Source organism: Cryptomeria japonica, chromosome 3, assembly GCF_030272615.1.
Source record: "Cryptomeria japonica chromosome 3, Sugi_1.0, whole genome shotgun sequence".
NCBI classification, from domain to species: Eukaryota; Viridiplantae; Streptophyta; class Pinopsida; order Cupressales; family Cupressaceae; genus Cryptomeria; species Cryptomeria japonica.
The window spans coordinates 349,220,921-349,236,870 of record NC_081407.1 but is presented as its reverse complement, the minus strand read 5'-3'; the positions used below and the strand labels follow the sequence as shown (position 1 = coordinate 349,236,870).

The following is a 15,950-nucleotide window of genomic DNA, read 5'->3' as shown; positions in this document are numbered from 1 at the left end:
AAAGCCATCCCGAAAGGAGTACATTTCATGTCCGACCACTTCCTCAAGAATGTTGCCGGTGATGGGTATCGGGGATGGGTCCTAAATGGTGATGGCGTTCAAACACCGAAAATCCACACAAATGCGAATTTGATTTGCCTCCTTTTTCAATGATATCACTATCGGTGAGATCCACTTGCTCATCTCCACCCGGAATATGATGCCTGCTTCCAGTATGCGTTCTATTTCATCATTCACCCTTGCAGCATAATTCTTATTCATACGGTACGGTCTCTTTTGCACCAGTTGGGCTCTTGGTACAAGTGGGATCCGGTGGACAAACAGTTCCGGTGGGACCCCTTTTAGATCATTATAGGTCCAGGCAAAGACATCCTTATACTCCATAAAAAAATTGAAGGCTACTGCCTTCAACATAGGATTCCAATCGTCACCCACGAGGATGGTCTTCGGGCTTGCTTCTTCTCCCAAGTTTGTCTCCTTAAGTGTAGGATCCTCGTACCATATGGGTTTATCCTTGGGAAATTGGTGGGCTGGGGTCTCATTGACTTGGGCCACCCCTTCCTTGTACTCCCCATATTCAGGAGGAAACACGTCCTTCTCCTGTGCTTCTTCTACTTGCAGCATGTTGCATTCTAGATGGAAGATTTCATAATCCTCCATCTGCTAGTGGAAGAGTCTGTTCAACGAGCCCACCTCATCTTTTGAACAACCTTCCAATTCCAGAACACCCTCATCATTTGGCTCCATTTGTTTTTCTGCCTTTGTCTATTCCGGGGGTCTCCCCCTCCGAGTCGGATCTTGAAGAGGATGCTAGCTCCTCGCTCACCATTTGTGTCCGTAAATCAATCACAAATTCCCTCCCACCACTTTCCATGGATAGCGTATTCCGCTTCCAGTTATGGTTCACCTTTGCTGTGATGAGCCATCCCCTTTCGAGGATTGCATCATAGCCTTTCTTCTTAAGAGAAATTACCACAAAATCTAAAATAAAAGGTTGTGTGCAAATAGCTACCCGTTGTGCCATTAGGGTTTCGATAGGCTTGATGCCGTGTTGGTCGGCTCCCACCAGGTTGAATGTTGATGGCCACAACACAGGCTTCCCCAATTTCTTCCATGTCTCCTCGGGCAACATGTTCACTCCTGATCCTTCGTCTACAATGGTATCGGTGAGGATTGTGCCCAATATACCCATTTCCACTACGGCTGGGTGTTTGCCACTATTCACAACAAGTAGCATCGGGTTGGCCGAAGAGTTGACGAGGATCTCTGTGTGGAGTGCCATCGTACGGTTAGGCACATCTATGGCATTGGTGATAGCTGTCTTCAGTCGTGGCATAGTCTCAAGAAGGTCCTTAATCTTTATGGGTACTTTCGGCTGCAACACTTGCCTCGGGACATTCGACTTCGCACGTAGCGAAGTACGGGTAGTGTCATTTTTCTCCCTACGCTCCTCCATCATTTCCCTTTCAATGTCGGCCTTAGCTTCCCGTACTCTCTCCTTTTCCGTATTGGGGTCAGGGTACGTAGCTTTCTTCGCTCTTGCTTGTTGAGACATGGACCAACTAGGACTCGAACCTAGGACCTTCCATACATTGCTGGAGTGCTCTACCACTGAGCTACTGGCCCCTCTTGGACCAGTCCATCGTCGGTCCAGGTGTGGCTTATTTCCAACACCAACACCCCCCTTAAGCCACACCTCTCGTGTGCTTGGGGCTCCTAGCCTGGACCTGGCTTTGATACCATGTTGAGACATGGACCAGCTAGGACTCGAACCTAGGACCTTCCATACGCTGCTGGAGTGCTCTACCACTGAGCTACTGGCCCCTCTTGGACCAGTCCATCGTCGGTCCGGGTGTGGCTTATTTCCAACACCAACAATGCTCGTGTGATTGCCAAGGTGGCTTCCTCGTTTGTCCTGTCGATGGTTAACAGGTTCACCCCCGACTTTGGGTAGTTGGTATTGTCATGGTCACTAGGACCACACCATGTGCACAGGTGTTGCGAACTTTTCCCCTTCGAGAAATCTCTAGCAAAATGTCCCCATTTGCTATAGGCTCGATATTGGATCATTGGTCGGCCTTTGGCATCATACTGTATTTGATGGCTATTATTATTGTTGTTTTTTCCTCCCTTCTGGTTATTTTTGTAGCCATTGGATGATGCAGTTATGTTGGTTGTTTGTTGTGGGGTGGCCGCCACGGTGGCCGTTGATGGCTGCTCCTGCTTGAGTACTTGTGCACCTGTGGTCTTCATGTTGTATGGGCACTCCTTGGTGGAGTGTCCCAATACTTGGCAAATGTCACAGAAGGCCTTTTTAGGGGAGGTGCTTTTTGTGTGACCTTCTTCCTTACAGTGTGCACACCATAATTCCCCTTCACTCTTGCTGCTACTCCCCTTCATAGCTTTAAACTCCATCATTCGGTGCATGTCCTTTTGCAAGGCTTGCACCTTCTTGCTTGCCTCCTCATCCGTATTGCTTCCCCCTGAAGAAGAATCATCATCAGATCGGTTCTTTTTTCGGGATGTCTTGTCTTCACTCTCAATATCCATTGCTCTATTGTATGCATCCTCATATGATGTCGGGGGGACCACTTTCATCTTCTTTCTTAGGGAGGATTTCAATCCTTCCACAAACCAGCGTCTCTTAAGCCTGTCCGTTGGTTGATTCTCCATCTTCCCCTGTAGCTCCTTGAGCTGCTGATTGTATGTTCGCACGCTCTTGTGTTTGCTTTGCTTCATGCTGTAGATTTCTGTTACAATTTCGTTATCGTCCCGAAGCAGTTTAAACTCCGCTTGAAAAACTTTCTTTAGGTCAGGCCATTTGCCCACCTTGGTTCTATCCACTTCAGAAAACCAATCTATTGCCACTCCCTGTAGGGTAGCAGGGAATTGTACCACCCACTCATCCTGGTTGGTCTGCTCATTGGCCGACCAGATTGTCTCACAAGTCCTACAGTGCCGTACGGGGTCCTCCGTGCCATCCCCCGTGAGCTTTGGCAACTTCTGATTTTTAGACATTGTGGTGGTTCCTTGTGACCCGCTCTGTGTACTTGGTCCGGTTGGAATCGCTCTCGAGTTTGGTGCACTCGACCCGAACAAAACGTTTTGACTACAGTGCCCTAGTGTCCTCCCGACACTCCCAGATGCTCTCGTATCCTCTACGCGCCTGTCTGCAATGTTCTCATCACTCCTTGCCCTTCCTCTCTCCGAACCCCTCGACTCCCTTCGGTACGGTGTATCTGATTCTACTCCTCCACCGTCCCTACTTTCTTCTAATGTGAGGGTCAGGTGTCCCAAACGACATCAAGTATTTTAAATTAACTCAGATACTTGATCATCTTCAACTAATCTCTCACCAACATCTCCTTGAACATTCTGGTCCACTTCGTACCCTTTGACACCTTCCTGGTTCCCTTCGGGTAGCCTCCCACGGTCCCCTCTAGTTGATTCTTCTGCAATTCTCCGTAACCTCCGTTTGCGCTCGGCTTGCTCCTCCAACCTTAATGCCCTTTGGATGGCTTCCTGCTCGTCTTCTTGGCCCTTTGGCACACGCTTCCTATCTTTATTCAAGGTTATTGGCATCAATTACCTCCTTGGTACGGGTTGAGGATTTGTTGCCGTTGACGGTTCTCGTCACGCTCCTCCTCCTCCCGTCGGGTTTGTTCCTCAAATCACTATAGGATCTATTGGCGGCGATCCTCACGATTTTCTTCTTCTTGCAAATTGTGAAGAGCGATGAAGTGTTGTGCTAATAAAAGTGGCACATAAGATGATCCACCGCTGGACTTACTCCGAGTGAATCCCAGATTACACTCTCGGGAATCTCTACACGTTTGGCTTCCCTATGGACGTAAGTGCCAATGGACGCCTTCAGTATGTTTGCACAGTCTTCTGTTAGTGCTCGTTCACCTTCAAAGACTTCTTCGTCACTGGTACTTGGTTCACTCATTGGTTGGCCCATTGTAGGGTTCTCGCCATGTCATACGCCTACCGTTCCTTCGGGTGACTCATTCTCCAAACAGATTCGTTCAGGCAACTACGCCAAATGTTTTGCCTCGTAGGGTACGTGTTCAGAACATCAGAGAATGCAAGTAAAATAGAATAGTACGCATATGCACAAAATGTAGAGAACTCACAAGTATATATTCATTAATGTTAGCATTACAATGTGTCTTCAGAATAACATTCCAGCATCATAACATAACATAAAATCCTATCTCAAGGATAGGTACACAAACATATATATATGGGTGTCGACCGACTGCGAGTGCCAACTGTTGGCAATCGTCGATCAACCGCTCACCCCTAAACACCTACTTAACAAATATTAATTTTCCCGACAACAACCTTTGATTGAAGCTACGTGCAAAGATGTCCTTGGGTGATCTTTCACAGCTATAGTCATACAAATCCTTGAGAGATTTCGTTCTCAAAGACTGAAAATTCTCTAGAAACCCTTGTTTCTCCTCAAGCACCAATTTTCACAAGTGTTAAATAATAAATGAATGATCTATTTGCTTTTGTTTTTGAGCTTTTATATTCTTCTACTTGGCACGATTTCCCATGAGGAGTTAGCTTTTTAATTATTAAAAACATTTCCCTTTTGTTTATTATTTTATATCCTCATATTGGGTGCCCAAGTCATATTTTAATTGGTTTTAATATTATATTAAATGCCTTAGCATTTAATTGCTCATTATAACACTCTATGTAATATATATTATTATTAAAGCTTGACTTTAATAAATACTAAATTAATCCCTTTAATAATAATATTAGCCAATATAATAAACATTTGATCATTTTGCTAACTTCTGGAAGATCACCAAGATGTGCTGAATCATCCTAATGCTTTACTATAAATAGTAATGTGCAAGTGACTTACTATAAATAGTAAGTGTGCCCAAACGGAGCCTGAAGCATTCCCGAAAGGCAAATCTCAAAGCTGACGGTGCACTGAGAAGGAAATATTAGAAGAATGGCACCCAATGTGCCCACTGATGAAGCCAGAATGGTCTCCAAATCTTTATATTAGCCTATGGAGACCCATGAGATAGGGTAATCGCTGAAGATTGCCTTTATCTACTATGGTGGGAATTTGCAAGGCCTCTTTACACATTTATGCTGATTACTGGTGAGTTCTAATAATTGTTAAGTGTTTTGGGATGGTTTTGTGACTTTGTCACATCAGTGAACTTGCCTAAAACATAGTGTATGTTGGAAGCTTGTAGTTTACAAAGTTACGAGGGTCACACGTTTAATGTATCTTTTGCCTTGGCTTGGAAGTATCATCTCTTTGTCAAAAGATTGGGTAGTGTGGCTGTTTGCTCTATGTGCAATTTTGGATAAGCTACAAATGCAAAGATATGTGTCTCAATAGAATTTTGCTATGAAAGGGTGCAAGTTTGAGGGTGCTAAGACCAAGATGATGCTGAATATCCTTATAACTATAAAGGAAAATATTTTGGCTCTCTTGGTTTTCATTTTAACATAACACTATTATTTATCAACTGGGTTTATTTATTTATTTTCCGTGCAGGTTGGCAGGATCCTTGCTCTAATACCAATTGTAATGTCCCCTTTGGGGATATTCTTATATTTTGCCCTAAAACCAAACATTTGAAATGTAATCCATGAGGCCAACTATTTTCAGAAAGGTTAGAAATCCAATAAAATATAAATGCATATATAATCAATAGCATTAATAATCATCCAAAGCATATTCCTATAGTAACCCTATTGAGAAATAGATAGAAACTTTGCAAACTGCAATCTCAAGGATAGTTATCCTTGTATTGCAAGAGAATGGGTGGAAAATGCTCCATTCCATCCCCCAGTCCACCTTGGAAATGCTCCATCCTCCTCGATCAAGCCTAGGAGCACTAATCAGCCTCCCAGCCCATGAGGCTTAACCCTCAATGGGTGGCATGCTTGATAAGAATATGAAGATTTCCTCCCTCCACCAAGCCCGAGATCACACATATGCCTCCCGGCCCACGAGGCTTAACCCTTTGTGGGTGGCATACTAGTCAGTGGGTATGTTGGGTCTTCATGTCTCGCGAACTCAAAAGGTTGATCGGCCTTCCTGTTTTGCAACCATTTCTACCCAATTCAAAATAGACTAACTATATGAATATGTCATCACATATTTATCATAAAGATAAGCATTCAGATTACTTGCAAAGGTCAATAATTTCTGCAAGTATCCCTATCGCATGTACATATATGCATATATCTGTAATTCTACTTATCTATCTGCTTTATCTCTTAATTAGCACTATTGGTAATATTAATTCAGTTCTGATTTTGATTCTCTTTCTGCTTATTTTCTCTTGATCATTCGATTTTTTTTCCTTCATGGATGCCTTCTACAAATGAGTCTTCCTTCCTTTTATAGCCTCCATAATGGAAAGGGTCATACCTTTTTACCTTGAAAGGATACACCTATTTGCATTTGCTGCCCTTTTAAAGAGTCACAACTCTTTCTTTGAACCTTAATTATATTTGAATTATCTTTCATTGTAGGAAATTGCTGCCCTTTTTATTAATTACATTTAACCTAGGCCAGCCTTTATTTATTATATTCCCTTTCAACTAGTCGGCCTGTTTAGAATAAATTATTATTTCCTATACTTTGGTTGGCCTCCTATTAATTCATATTGTGCAGGTTTAATATAAGAGAGGCTGTGATTTTATTTGCTAGATGCTGCGATTTCAATCTTATAAAAGTTGTGATCAGTTGTATTTATTTGCAGGGGCATGACAAAATTGAATTTATCGCTAGAATTTTGGGAGGAAAAGAATATATTGACTAGCCATTTTTAATTAGCAACAGTTTGCATGATTAAGCTGGTGGAGATGAAAGAATCAGAATGTTTCTATATGACTTTTGGTAGACTCTCTCACTTGAGAGGAATTTTCCCAAGTCTGAAAAGAGATGGAAATACGGTTCTTCAATAGAAGAAAATGTATGAACAATACCCTTAGCTAGAACTAAAATAAAGCCAAAATATTTTAGGTGGTGGACTGATGCCTTTTTTGTGTTCTTAATTAAGGATGCGTTCAATGAATGTTTGTAGAGGCTACTATTGTTGTTGCTCAATGGGGTAATTGGTTCATTTGATTTTTAACTTTCTCATATATCATGGTTGGTGGTTTCATTGAGCACCATACAGATTACCCAGGTATGTCAATGACAAGTTGATAACATTGGAGTCATAGTTGGCAGACTTGGACTCGGCAAAAAAAGAGCACTTATATGCCCTTGAACGTTTTTGAACTGTAGTGGGGATACAAGTTAATATCAACAACTGCAAGACTAAAATCATGACTTTCTCTAACAAAAGGAAGCAAAGTCGGTATAATTTCCACTTTGAAGGTAATACTCTTGAAGAAGTTAATGAGTACAAATATCTTGCAATTGACTTCAACAAGCAGCTAATTTGGGAGGTCTGCAAAAAAAAGAGAACTTTGGGAGGATCGAAAGCGTTATATGCTCTTCAATATAGATGTAGAGAGGCTGAACTTTGGGATTGGAAAACTATCCAGGTTCTTTTTGTTCTTTTAGTGCTCCCAGTTGTGCTATATGGGTGTGAATTATGGGCTAGCAACACTTCTATTTCAAAGTGGAAACAAATTGAGAAAATGCAAAAGTGCTTGATCACAAGCAATTTTAAAATTAAAAGTTCGGTTAATTATGATATTTTGCCGTTTTGCCTGGGGGCAGTCCCTATTGAAGCAATTGCTATGATGTGTCTCATAGTTTATTTAAAAAGAATTGGAAAAATGGAAGCAAGTAGATGGCCAAAGGTTGTTTTCGGTGACAGCTTGAGAAAAAGAAAGAAGACATGGATGAGCCAAAATAGTAGATGGATGAGTAAATGGAATATCTATTTAAATGCGTGCCCCATATACAACAAAGAGATAAAGGATAAATTTAGTAAGCATACTTGGAGTAAAGTGCTAGGGAGAAAAAAGAAAAAAGAAATATTATAGATGGACAAAGGTTGTTTTCGGTGATAGCTTGAGCAAAAGAACGAAGACATGGATGAGCCAAAATAGTAGATGGATGAGTAAATTGAATATCTGTTTAAATGCATGCCCCATAGACAACAAAGAGAAAAAGGATAAATCTAGTAAGCGTACTTGGAGTAAAGTGCTATGGAGAAAAATGAAATATTATATTGAGGAGTTCAATCCCACATGTGATCTTTTTCAAAAAGCGTACCTAAAGGCTTGTATCCCATAGAGAGTCAAAATTCTTATTGCTTAATTAAGAACTAACTCTCATCAACTCTGTTGTGAAAAAGGTGGTGGAAAAGGCCTAAAGAAACTTGGGAAGAAAGGATGTGTATTATTTACACTTCTGTGGCAGTCAAATCTGAAAGACACTTCATTTTGGAGTGTGATACTTATACAAACATCAGGAGCAATTATGTTAATGTCTTGACAACTGGTTCTTGGTTTAGTATTTCATTGAGAGGGCTATTGGGAAATTGGGTGAGCTCATCATCATCTTTTATAGAAAAAGAAATGAACTGCAAAAGTTGAAGATGGCAAGGCTGACTGTCCCATAGGCTGTTTATTGTTTAACCTCGTGGACGTTAAAAGTAGTTGTTGTTGTTGTTGTTCTTCTTCTACTTCTATTTCTACCCTCACATTTGAAGTTCACTCCTATATTCTGTACTGGTTGAATAAATCTTGTGCCCTACAAAAAATAGCTGTACCTGTTTCATGTTATTCTTTGCACCAGAGTTAGTTGAATGCATATAAGTTAATAACCTCTTTTGAATATTTTTTTACTGCACGTTGTTACAAATGGTGATGCAGCCAATGTTAATATTAATGCAGAGAGTAGGGCTCAGGTATCTTGAGATTTAAGATGATCTCTAACTACATCCTTCAAAATTCATGAAATAAAGGTACTGGATTGAGATGATATTTGTAAATTGTAATTGGTATTCTTGAAACATATGACAATATTGCTTTCCTTTCTTGTAAATCAGTAGTTTTTAAAAAGTAATAGTACGTGGCATAAATAGCTAGGTTCTTTGCAATTTGCAATTATTTTAGATAAACTGAGGGTGTATTGACCTTTTGTGCTTAGTTATTGGTTTTTGAAAACCCATAATCTGTAATCTTTTCACAAATGGGTTTTGCTGTGTTATTATATTGGCATTTATGTATGGCTATTTTAGTTCTATTGATATTGCTGAATCCTGTTATGCAGCCATATGAACCAGTTCTGGTGGTCATAGGAGGTGGAGCAGCTGGTATGTTTGGAGCAATTAGAGCTAAGAATATTGTACCCCAACTAAAGGTTCTAGTTATTGAGAAAGGAAAGCCTTTGACTAAGGTGGGAGCAGATCAATTTCTTTTCTTTTCTGGATAAGAGTGATAAGAAATTTAAAAATGTTGATTTGAATATAGGTTTTTGAATAATCTTGTGACAACTTGATTAAATAAAGACCTGTGATATTGTTTCCTGTGCAACCAATCTCAATCATTTTGGTGTTTGTATGCTGATTCATTTTCACTTGTCTGACCCTAAAACAACGACAACAAAATAAAGTACAATTAGTAAATGCAAACCTGGATTTCATAAAATGCTAATTGATTTTGTGAGATGAAGTTGTTGAGACTCATTGCTAAACACTATATAATTTTGATTTTGATTTTGTTGATAAATACAGAAAATGAAGAATGGATGGCAAACTCACCTCAAATGATTTAGTTTTGGTGCTTACTTATCTCCTTCGCACTGTTGTTCTCTTCTCCTCACTGTTCTCTTTCTTCGTCTTCGTCTTCATCTCACAAAATGCAAAATGACAAAATGAAGAAGCTTTTTGTTTTTAGGTGTTGGTGTCTTTTTTTAAGATTTAGGGTTGTTGTAAAGGGGCATGGGAGTCCTTGTGAGCCCGACCAGCCTTTTTTTTCTTCCATTCTTGTGTTTTTCTTTAAATTTTGTTTTTCTGAAGTCTAGATTGTAGGAGATGGCTAGCCATCCTTTGGATGATAGGGGAAGTCTAGGCATCCCTTGCCATTTCTAATTTATTTTACCATACCAGGGATCTTTCCATTTTGATTTTGGTTTTTTAGGGGGGCACGTTTCCTACCCATCCTCATTGAGAAGCACACAAGAAACACTGAGAGGTGGGAGGGGTGAATCAGTGTTTCAGATTTTTCAAAATTTCTGCAAACTCAAAAACCATTGAACACAGAGATATGAAAATGAAAGCATAACACAAAGCAAGAATACATAACTTTTTCTCGTGGAAAACCCTTTCGGGTAAAAACCCACGGCAAAAAGTTTCTCCAATAACTCAGAATGGGCACCAACCCAGATTACAAAGTAAACAACTATTAGGAGAGCACCATCCCAGATTACAAAGTAAACAACTATCAGGAGAGCACCAACTCTCCACTCAGCATCAACTGAGATTAATCAGAACACCAACTTTTAAACATAAGAGAGCTCCAACTCCCTTCAGAACAGTTACTTTGAGAATTCAAAAATATAACTCTGCTTTATTTGCTGAACCACGCTACTGAATACAAAGTCTAAGCAGCAAACAATAACTCAGAAATCATCTTCAGCAAGAACGATCCTTGTCTCAGACATTTGATGAACCAAATTTTTTGATAAACATCCAGCACTCTGCATATGTCGATTCCACTAGACACATGCTTAAGAACTACCACTTATCTCTGCGAATTTGACTTCTTCAAAAACACAAATCTACCCTTGTCAAAATCAGAGATGACTTAAAAAAAACAAAAAAAACTACCATACTCCGCTGCTTCCTGAAAAGGAGACAATACCCCCAGAATCGAACCACCCAGCACAGAATAAAGACGTTTTTTTTAATGATATTCACAATACCGAAATAATAGCGTCTCACTATTTTGAAGCACAACAACACCGTAACACCCATAACCTCCCACATATTCTGGAAAAGAAAAATGATTTATATTTCCAGCACATAAACAATTCAATTCGATTTAATTGCCCTGCTGTTAGATGCCAACACTACGATTTTAATAAATACGTCTTCATTCCACTCTCTGCCCAGTATGAAAGCCACAAATATGGTCATAAAAAATGTCTGCATCCTCACTCAAAAAATAACTTCACTCAGAAGGAAAACGCGCTGACCATAAAAACGTTTTTATGCAAAAAAACATAGCTGCAGACCATAAAGTTTAAAAAAAGAAGAAGCTAAGTATAGACACCACGACCTTTGCATGGTGTATACAAAGACACGATCTGTGCATAAAATGATTACCCACGATATTTAAAAAAATCGTGGCTTTGCCACCACGAATTCCACCAAAAAGAATATTAACGGCACCTAAGCAACCCAATAAATAATCTATTTCAAAAGAATTGAACATTCTTAAATCGCCAGAATACGCCACCAATCGTTACAATTCATTCCAATGTGTCAAAATGAAGACTGCAGAAACGGGTCCCACAAAGAAATTAACTTCTTGAAAAAGTCCAAGAGCTGACATGGCAAAACTCTGACGTAGCAGCTGACATATTAAAAATTCAAAAATAAAAGCTGACATGGCATAGAGCTGAGCAGCTGACAGGCACACAAGCTGCTCAAGCAAACACACAAGCTGGTCAAGCTCCTCAAGGACATCAATGACAAAATGTCCAACACTCATGTGCATGAAATGTTTCCATTGGGGTTTAGGGTCAAAAACATAGGAGTTGTACCCCCAAGTTACATAGATTTTATTTATTTAGTAAAATTCCCATTTGGCATTGAGTTATGATTTCAGATTTTTTAAATCTTTTTATTCTACCACTTCATTCATGCTGTGTTTCTGTCTTAACATCCTATTCTCTCTTTTTAGCTGCTCTAATAGCAGCCTAACATATTCTCCATGATCCTAATCAGTCATCTATACCATGCTTGCCAATTTTGTTTATGGGTACTGTTGTGCGTTGCACACGCTCCCTGTCGCCGACAGGGTCCCCCTCTTCTTTTCTTGGTCTTTTTGTCTTCGCCCTGTTGAGTTCTACGCAGGGTGTCTCGCGTCCTTTTTTGAGCGTGCCCATAGTCAGTTCAGGAGATGATGATGTCATGAGCGGAAGCCTAGGAATCCGCAAGATGAGTTTAATGTGCGGGCGTTAAAATTCCAAGAGATTGCTTAAAATTGTAAAATATTTAGGTAAGGAATGGCAGAAGCTTGCGAAATTCCCAAAAGATGAAACGTCTAAAGGTCGCAGAAGGACCCAAAGTGCCTATTTTCGCCAAAGGATATAGAAGGGAGAAAAAATTGTTAAAGTGTCAAAAGTTGACAAAACCTCCCAAAATCCCGAAATTCGCACTAAAAGGGAAAAATTACAAGAGTTTTAAAAAGTTTGCAAAATGGGTGAAAACCCTGATTTTTGCCAAACAAGGGAGAATTGCAAGGAATTTTCAAACGTTTTCAAGACCTCCCAAATCACCGAAATTTGCAACTTGGGGAAAAATCGCGATGTTTTAAAAAGACTTTTCAAATGCTCTATTTTGCCGAAATTCGATAAAGGCAAAATCGTGATTTTTAGTCAAACCATGTCAAAACTCCCAAGTTCGCCGTATAAGGCGAAAGTCATAATGTTGTAAAAATTTAAAAAACTTGCAAGACGTTCTAAAACGCCGAAGTTTGAAGACCCCCCCCCCCCCCCCCCCCCCCAAATTGCGATTTTCACAAAGTTTAAAAAGAGACTCAAAACCCAAAAAATCGCATTATGGAGGAAAAGTGAAAGAAAGTGAAACTTGGCAAACCTCCTCAAAACCCCGAAAATCGCATTATGGAGGAAAAGTGAGGGAAATAAAAAGTTTGAAAAGCAATCCAAAACCCCGAAATCGCGCGATAAGGCAAAATCGCGATTTTTGAAAAGGTTTTAGAAAGAGACTCTAAATGCCGAAAGTCGCATTATGGAGGAGAAGTGATAGAAAATGAAAGTTTGCAAACCTGTCTAAAACCCCGAAAATCGTAACCTGGAAAAAATAGCAATACTTTTAAAATCTGCGTTTAAGTTAAATCGCCAAAGTTGCACCCCAAACGGAGATTGCGAGTTTTACAAGTTTGAAAACCCTCACCCCCATTCTCCGAAATTCGCCAGAAACGGCGTGAATGTTAAAGCGTAAAGTTTGAAAAGCTCTTCAAACTCCAAAATCGTGATTTCAAACTTTGCAGAAAGCAATACAAATGCCGAAGTTCGTGTAGGAAGAAAAATTGCAATTTCTAAGCATTGCAATCCCTCCAAAACTCCCGAAGCTTGGCAATATCACGTGGTTAAGAGGATTTTCAAAAACGCCATAAACCCATAGCAATCGTGAAGGAGTGTGGGAGGTTTGAAATTTGTTGAAGAAAAAACGCCATAAACCCATTCAAAATGCCCAAGGTAATCGCAGAAGTGTGAAGGTTTAGAAGGTTTTTTAAGTGCCCAAGTTTGACGCTGTTTGAAGAGAAAACGCAAGGTAAAAGCTTGAGAACATCGCAATAGCCCCAAAGTTTACCACTAAAATTGCAAAGCAAGAGCTTGCAGCAGAAGTAAATCACCGAATTCCAACCAAGGTAAGTTGCTGAACCTAAGTCCTCAAAACTGCATTTCTTCTCCAAACCTAGGCGTGAAATTAGAGAAATAGGGAGTTAACCGTGAAAATTTGAAATTGCAGAACTCTCCCATTCTAAATTTGCAAGTTGTGCATTTGTCTTTTCAAAAGCATAGGGCATAAGAGAGGCATTTTTCAAATTTCAAAAGAAATCATTCGTGCAGGCTAGATTGTGCGGATTGACACCATTCATTTCGCTAGGTAAGTTTGCTTTGTCTCTCTTAAAATCATTTAAAATATATGCAAAATTGGATAGATGTGTTCGCACAAAATTGATTAAATGATTAAATCCTTAAACCACATCTTTTCCCATTTGAAAGGCATCAGGCAAAACAATTGGAGTCAAAGTCTGTTCCTAGGAGTTAACCAAGAACGCATTTCTCAGACTTAGGGAATCTTTAAGCCTCATCCATCTTTGAAATTGATCTTAAAGTGTCTAAGTGTAAATTTAGCAGTCGAAATCGCCTAAGTCCTTGAACCACAGCCGAACAAGTAAATTTGTAATCAAAGAGCTTCATAATGTTCATGTTCAAATCAATCAAGCTCTTTAGCTGAAGTATCCTGCTTTCTTCAAATTCGGTTTTCAAATTAATCATTGTGTGCTAACGTATCCCTTTTATCTAACCCGCTTTGTTTCCTTCATATCGTCTCGTAATCCACGTCTGGCTGTGCAGGATAGATGCCTAAATCTGCGGTAGAGTCCTCAAAGACACCTGGTGCAGCCGAAACGTCCTGAGCATCCAAGTCAGACATCCCTCGTAGACTTGAAAAGATGAAATATCAGTATCAGAGAGGAGGATTGACGGAATCAAAGGTTCAAAGCGTATGGGAAAATGTAGGCGATATTGACCTGGGCCACATTGATATTCAAGATTTCAGAAACAGAGTATTCTCCCTTAACGCCTATGGCAGGCCTAGGCGGATGATGGAAAGCGACATCACCCAAGCAACAGGATTTCCCCTGTCAGTGCAAAATTATGAGCTGGTAGTAGAGGCTGCCCGACATTACCAACCAAACACCAGATTGGTGCTCCTTGAGAATATGGTCCTCGCTGACTTCACTCCTGAAGCCATTGGCGACGCATTTGACATCCCCTTCCCTAACAACCCCATAGCAACAACTATAGATGAAGCGCAAGTGGCGTATGATATGAACCCTGCCAAATGCGGAACATTGATAAATGAGGAGTGGTACAAGGAGAGAAGACCTCCAAGCATCAAAATTGGGAAAAAGACCCCCGGAAGCGACTTTCACAATGAGCATGGAGATATGGTCACATTGCTCAGTAGGGTTATGGGACTTCCCCAATCTAACTACTTTGAAGAGTGGATGTTTTACTTTACAGAAGAAGTCTTCGTTGGGAAATCCAAGTTCGACTGGGCCCAGATCATAAGTGACAACATCCATACCCAGTTGATCGAACTTGAGGAGAAGAAGTACTTTACCATGACATCCTATCTAGTCTATATGTTCGCTCGAAACCAGCCACTGCCAGGTTTAATCATGAAGGGTGAAATTGGGAATGGGCCCAATTAGGTGAAGGTATATGATTGCTACCCACAATTACATTATCAGGACATAGCTCAAAAGGAAAAGAACAGCCCTGCCTATGCAGTTGGTCAATATGAGCGTGTCAATGACGCCTTCACAATGCAGTTGGTTAGGCTGATGCAAGGACTACACATAAGGCTCTTAGAGCAAGCTACCATTTGGGTACAGAGGTATGGTGCCTAGTTCATCCAGTTCCCAAGATTCTCCTACATCTGAATAGTTGGCTTCAAAGGCGCTCCTTTCCGACTTCCACGATATCCAACCGACAAAATAGTTCTTCTGGAAGTCGCGAGGCAGGCACGTCCGGTAACAGTTTACTCAAAGACAAGAAGCAATCCAGATTCGCCTTCCCTATGATTATAGGTAACCTTGATGTCCATCTGAAGAATCCAGCTCATGCAGAAGAATCCCTTGCAGAACTAGCCTCCTACGGCCTACAAGAACATTTCCCAAGGAAATGTTTTGATCACGACAATTTGGCAAAGAGAGCCTACGACAGGCGATACAGAGCAAAGGAGTCGGTTGAAGATTATTGGAAGAACTGCTCTGATGACTATGAAGTCCGACGACGCGAATATTCAAGGCTAAGTGTGCAGCAAATGCGACTGTATGAATATCGTCGGGTCCCGGATCAGCTAATGGATTCTGGAAATTGCCTACAAGTCTGGGAATTTGAGGCAGTAAGACATCTCTTGCCAGGCATCGATTGATCACAGGATCCAATCACTGATTTTGAGGCAGTCATGGCAGCCCCAGGGAGGTACACTGATCAGGGGTTGCAC

The 15,950-nt window shown here is 40.5% G+C and overlaps 1 protein-coding gene across 2 annotated transcripts in view; it reads left to right on the top strand.

Moving 5' to 3' along the window:
• LOC131076511 (uncharacterized) overlaps positions 1-15,950 on the top strand; it is a 169,675-nt gene that overhangs the window by 29,641 nt on the left and 124,084 nt on the right. For both annotated transcript variants that reach the window (XM_058013741.2, XM_058013740.2), the window contains exon 2: positions 9,230-9,355. In XM_058013741.2, coding sequence (XP_057869724.2) covers positions 9,230-9,355 — 126 coding nt within the window. The remainder of the gene's footprint in view (positions 1-9,229; positions 9,356-15,950) is intronic.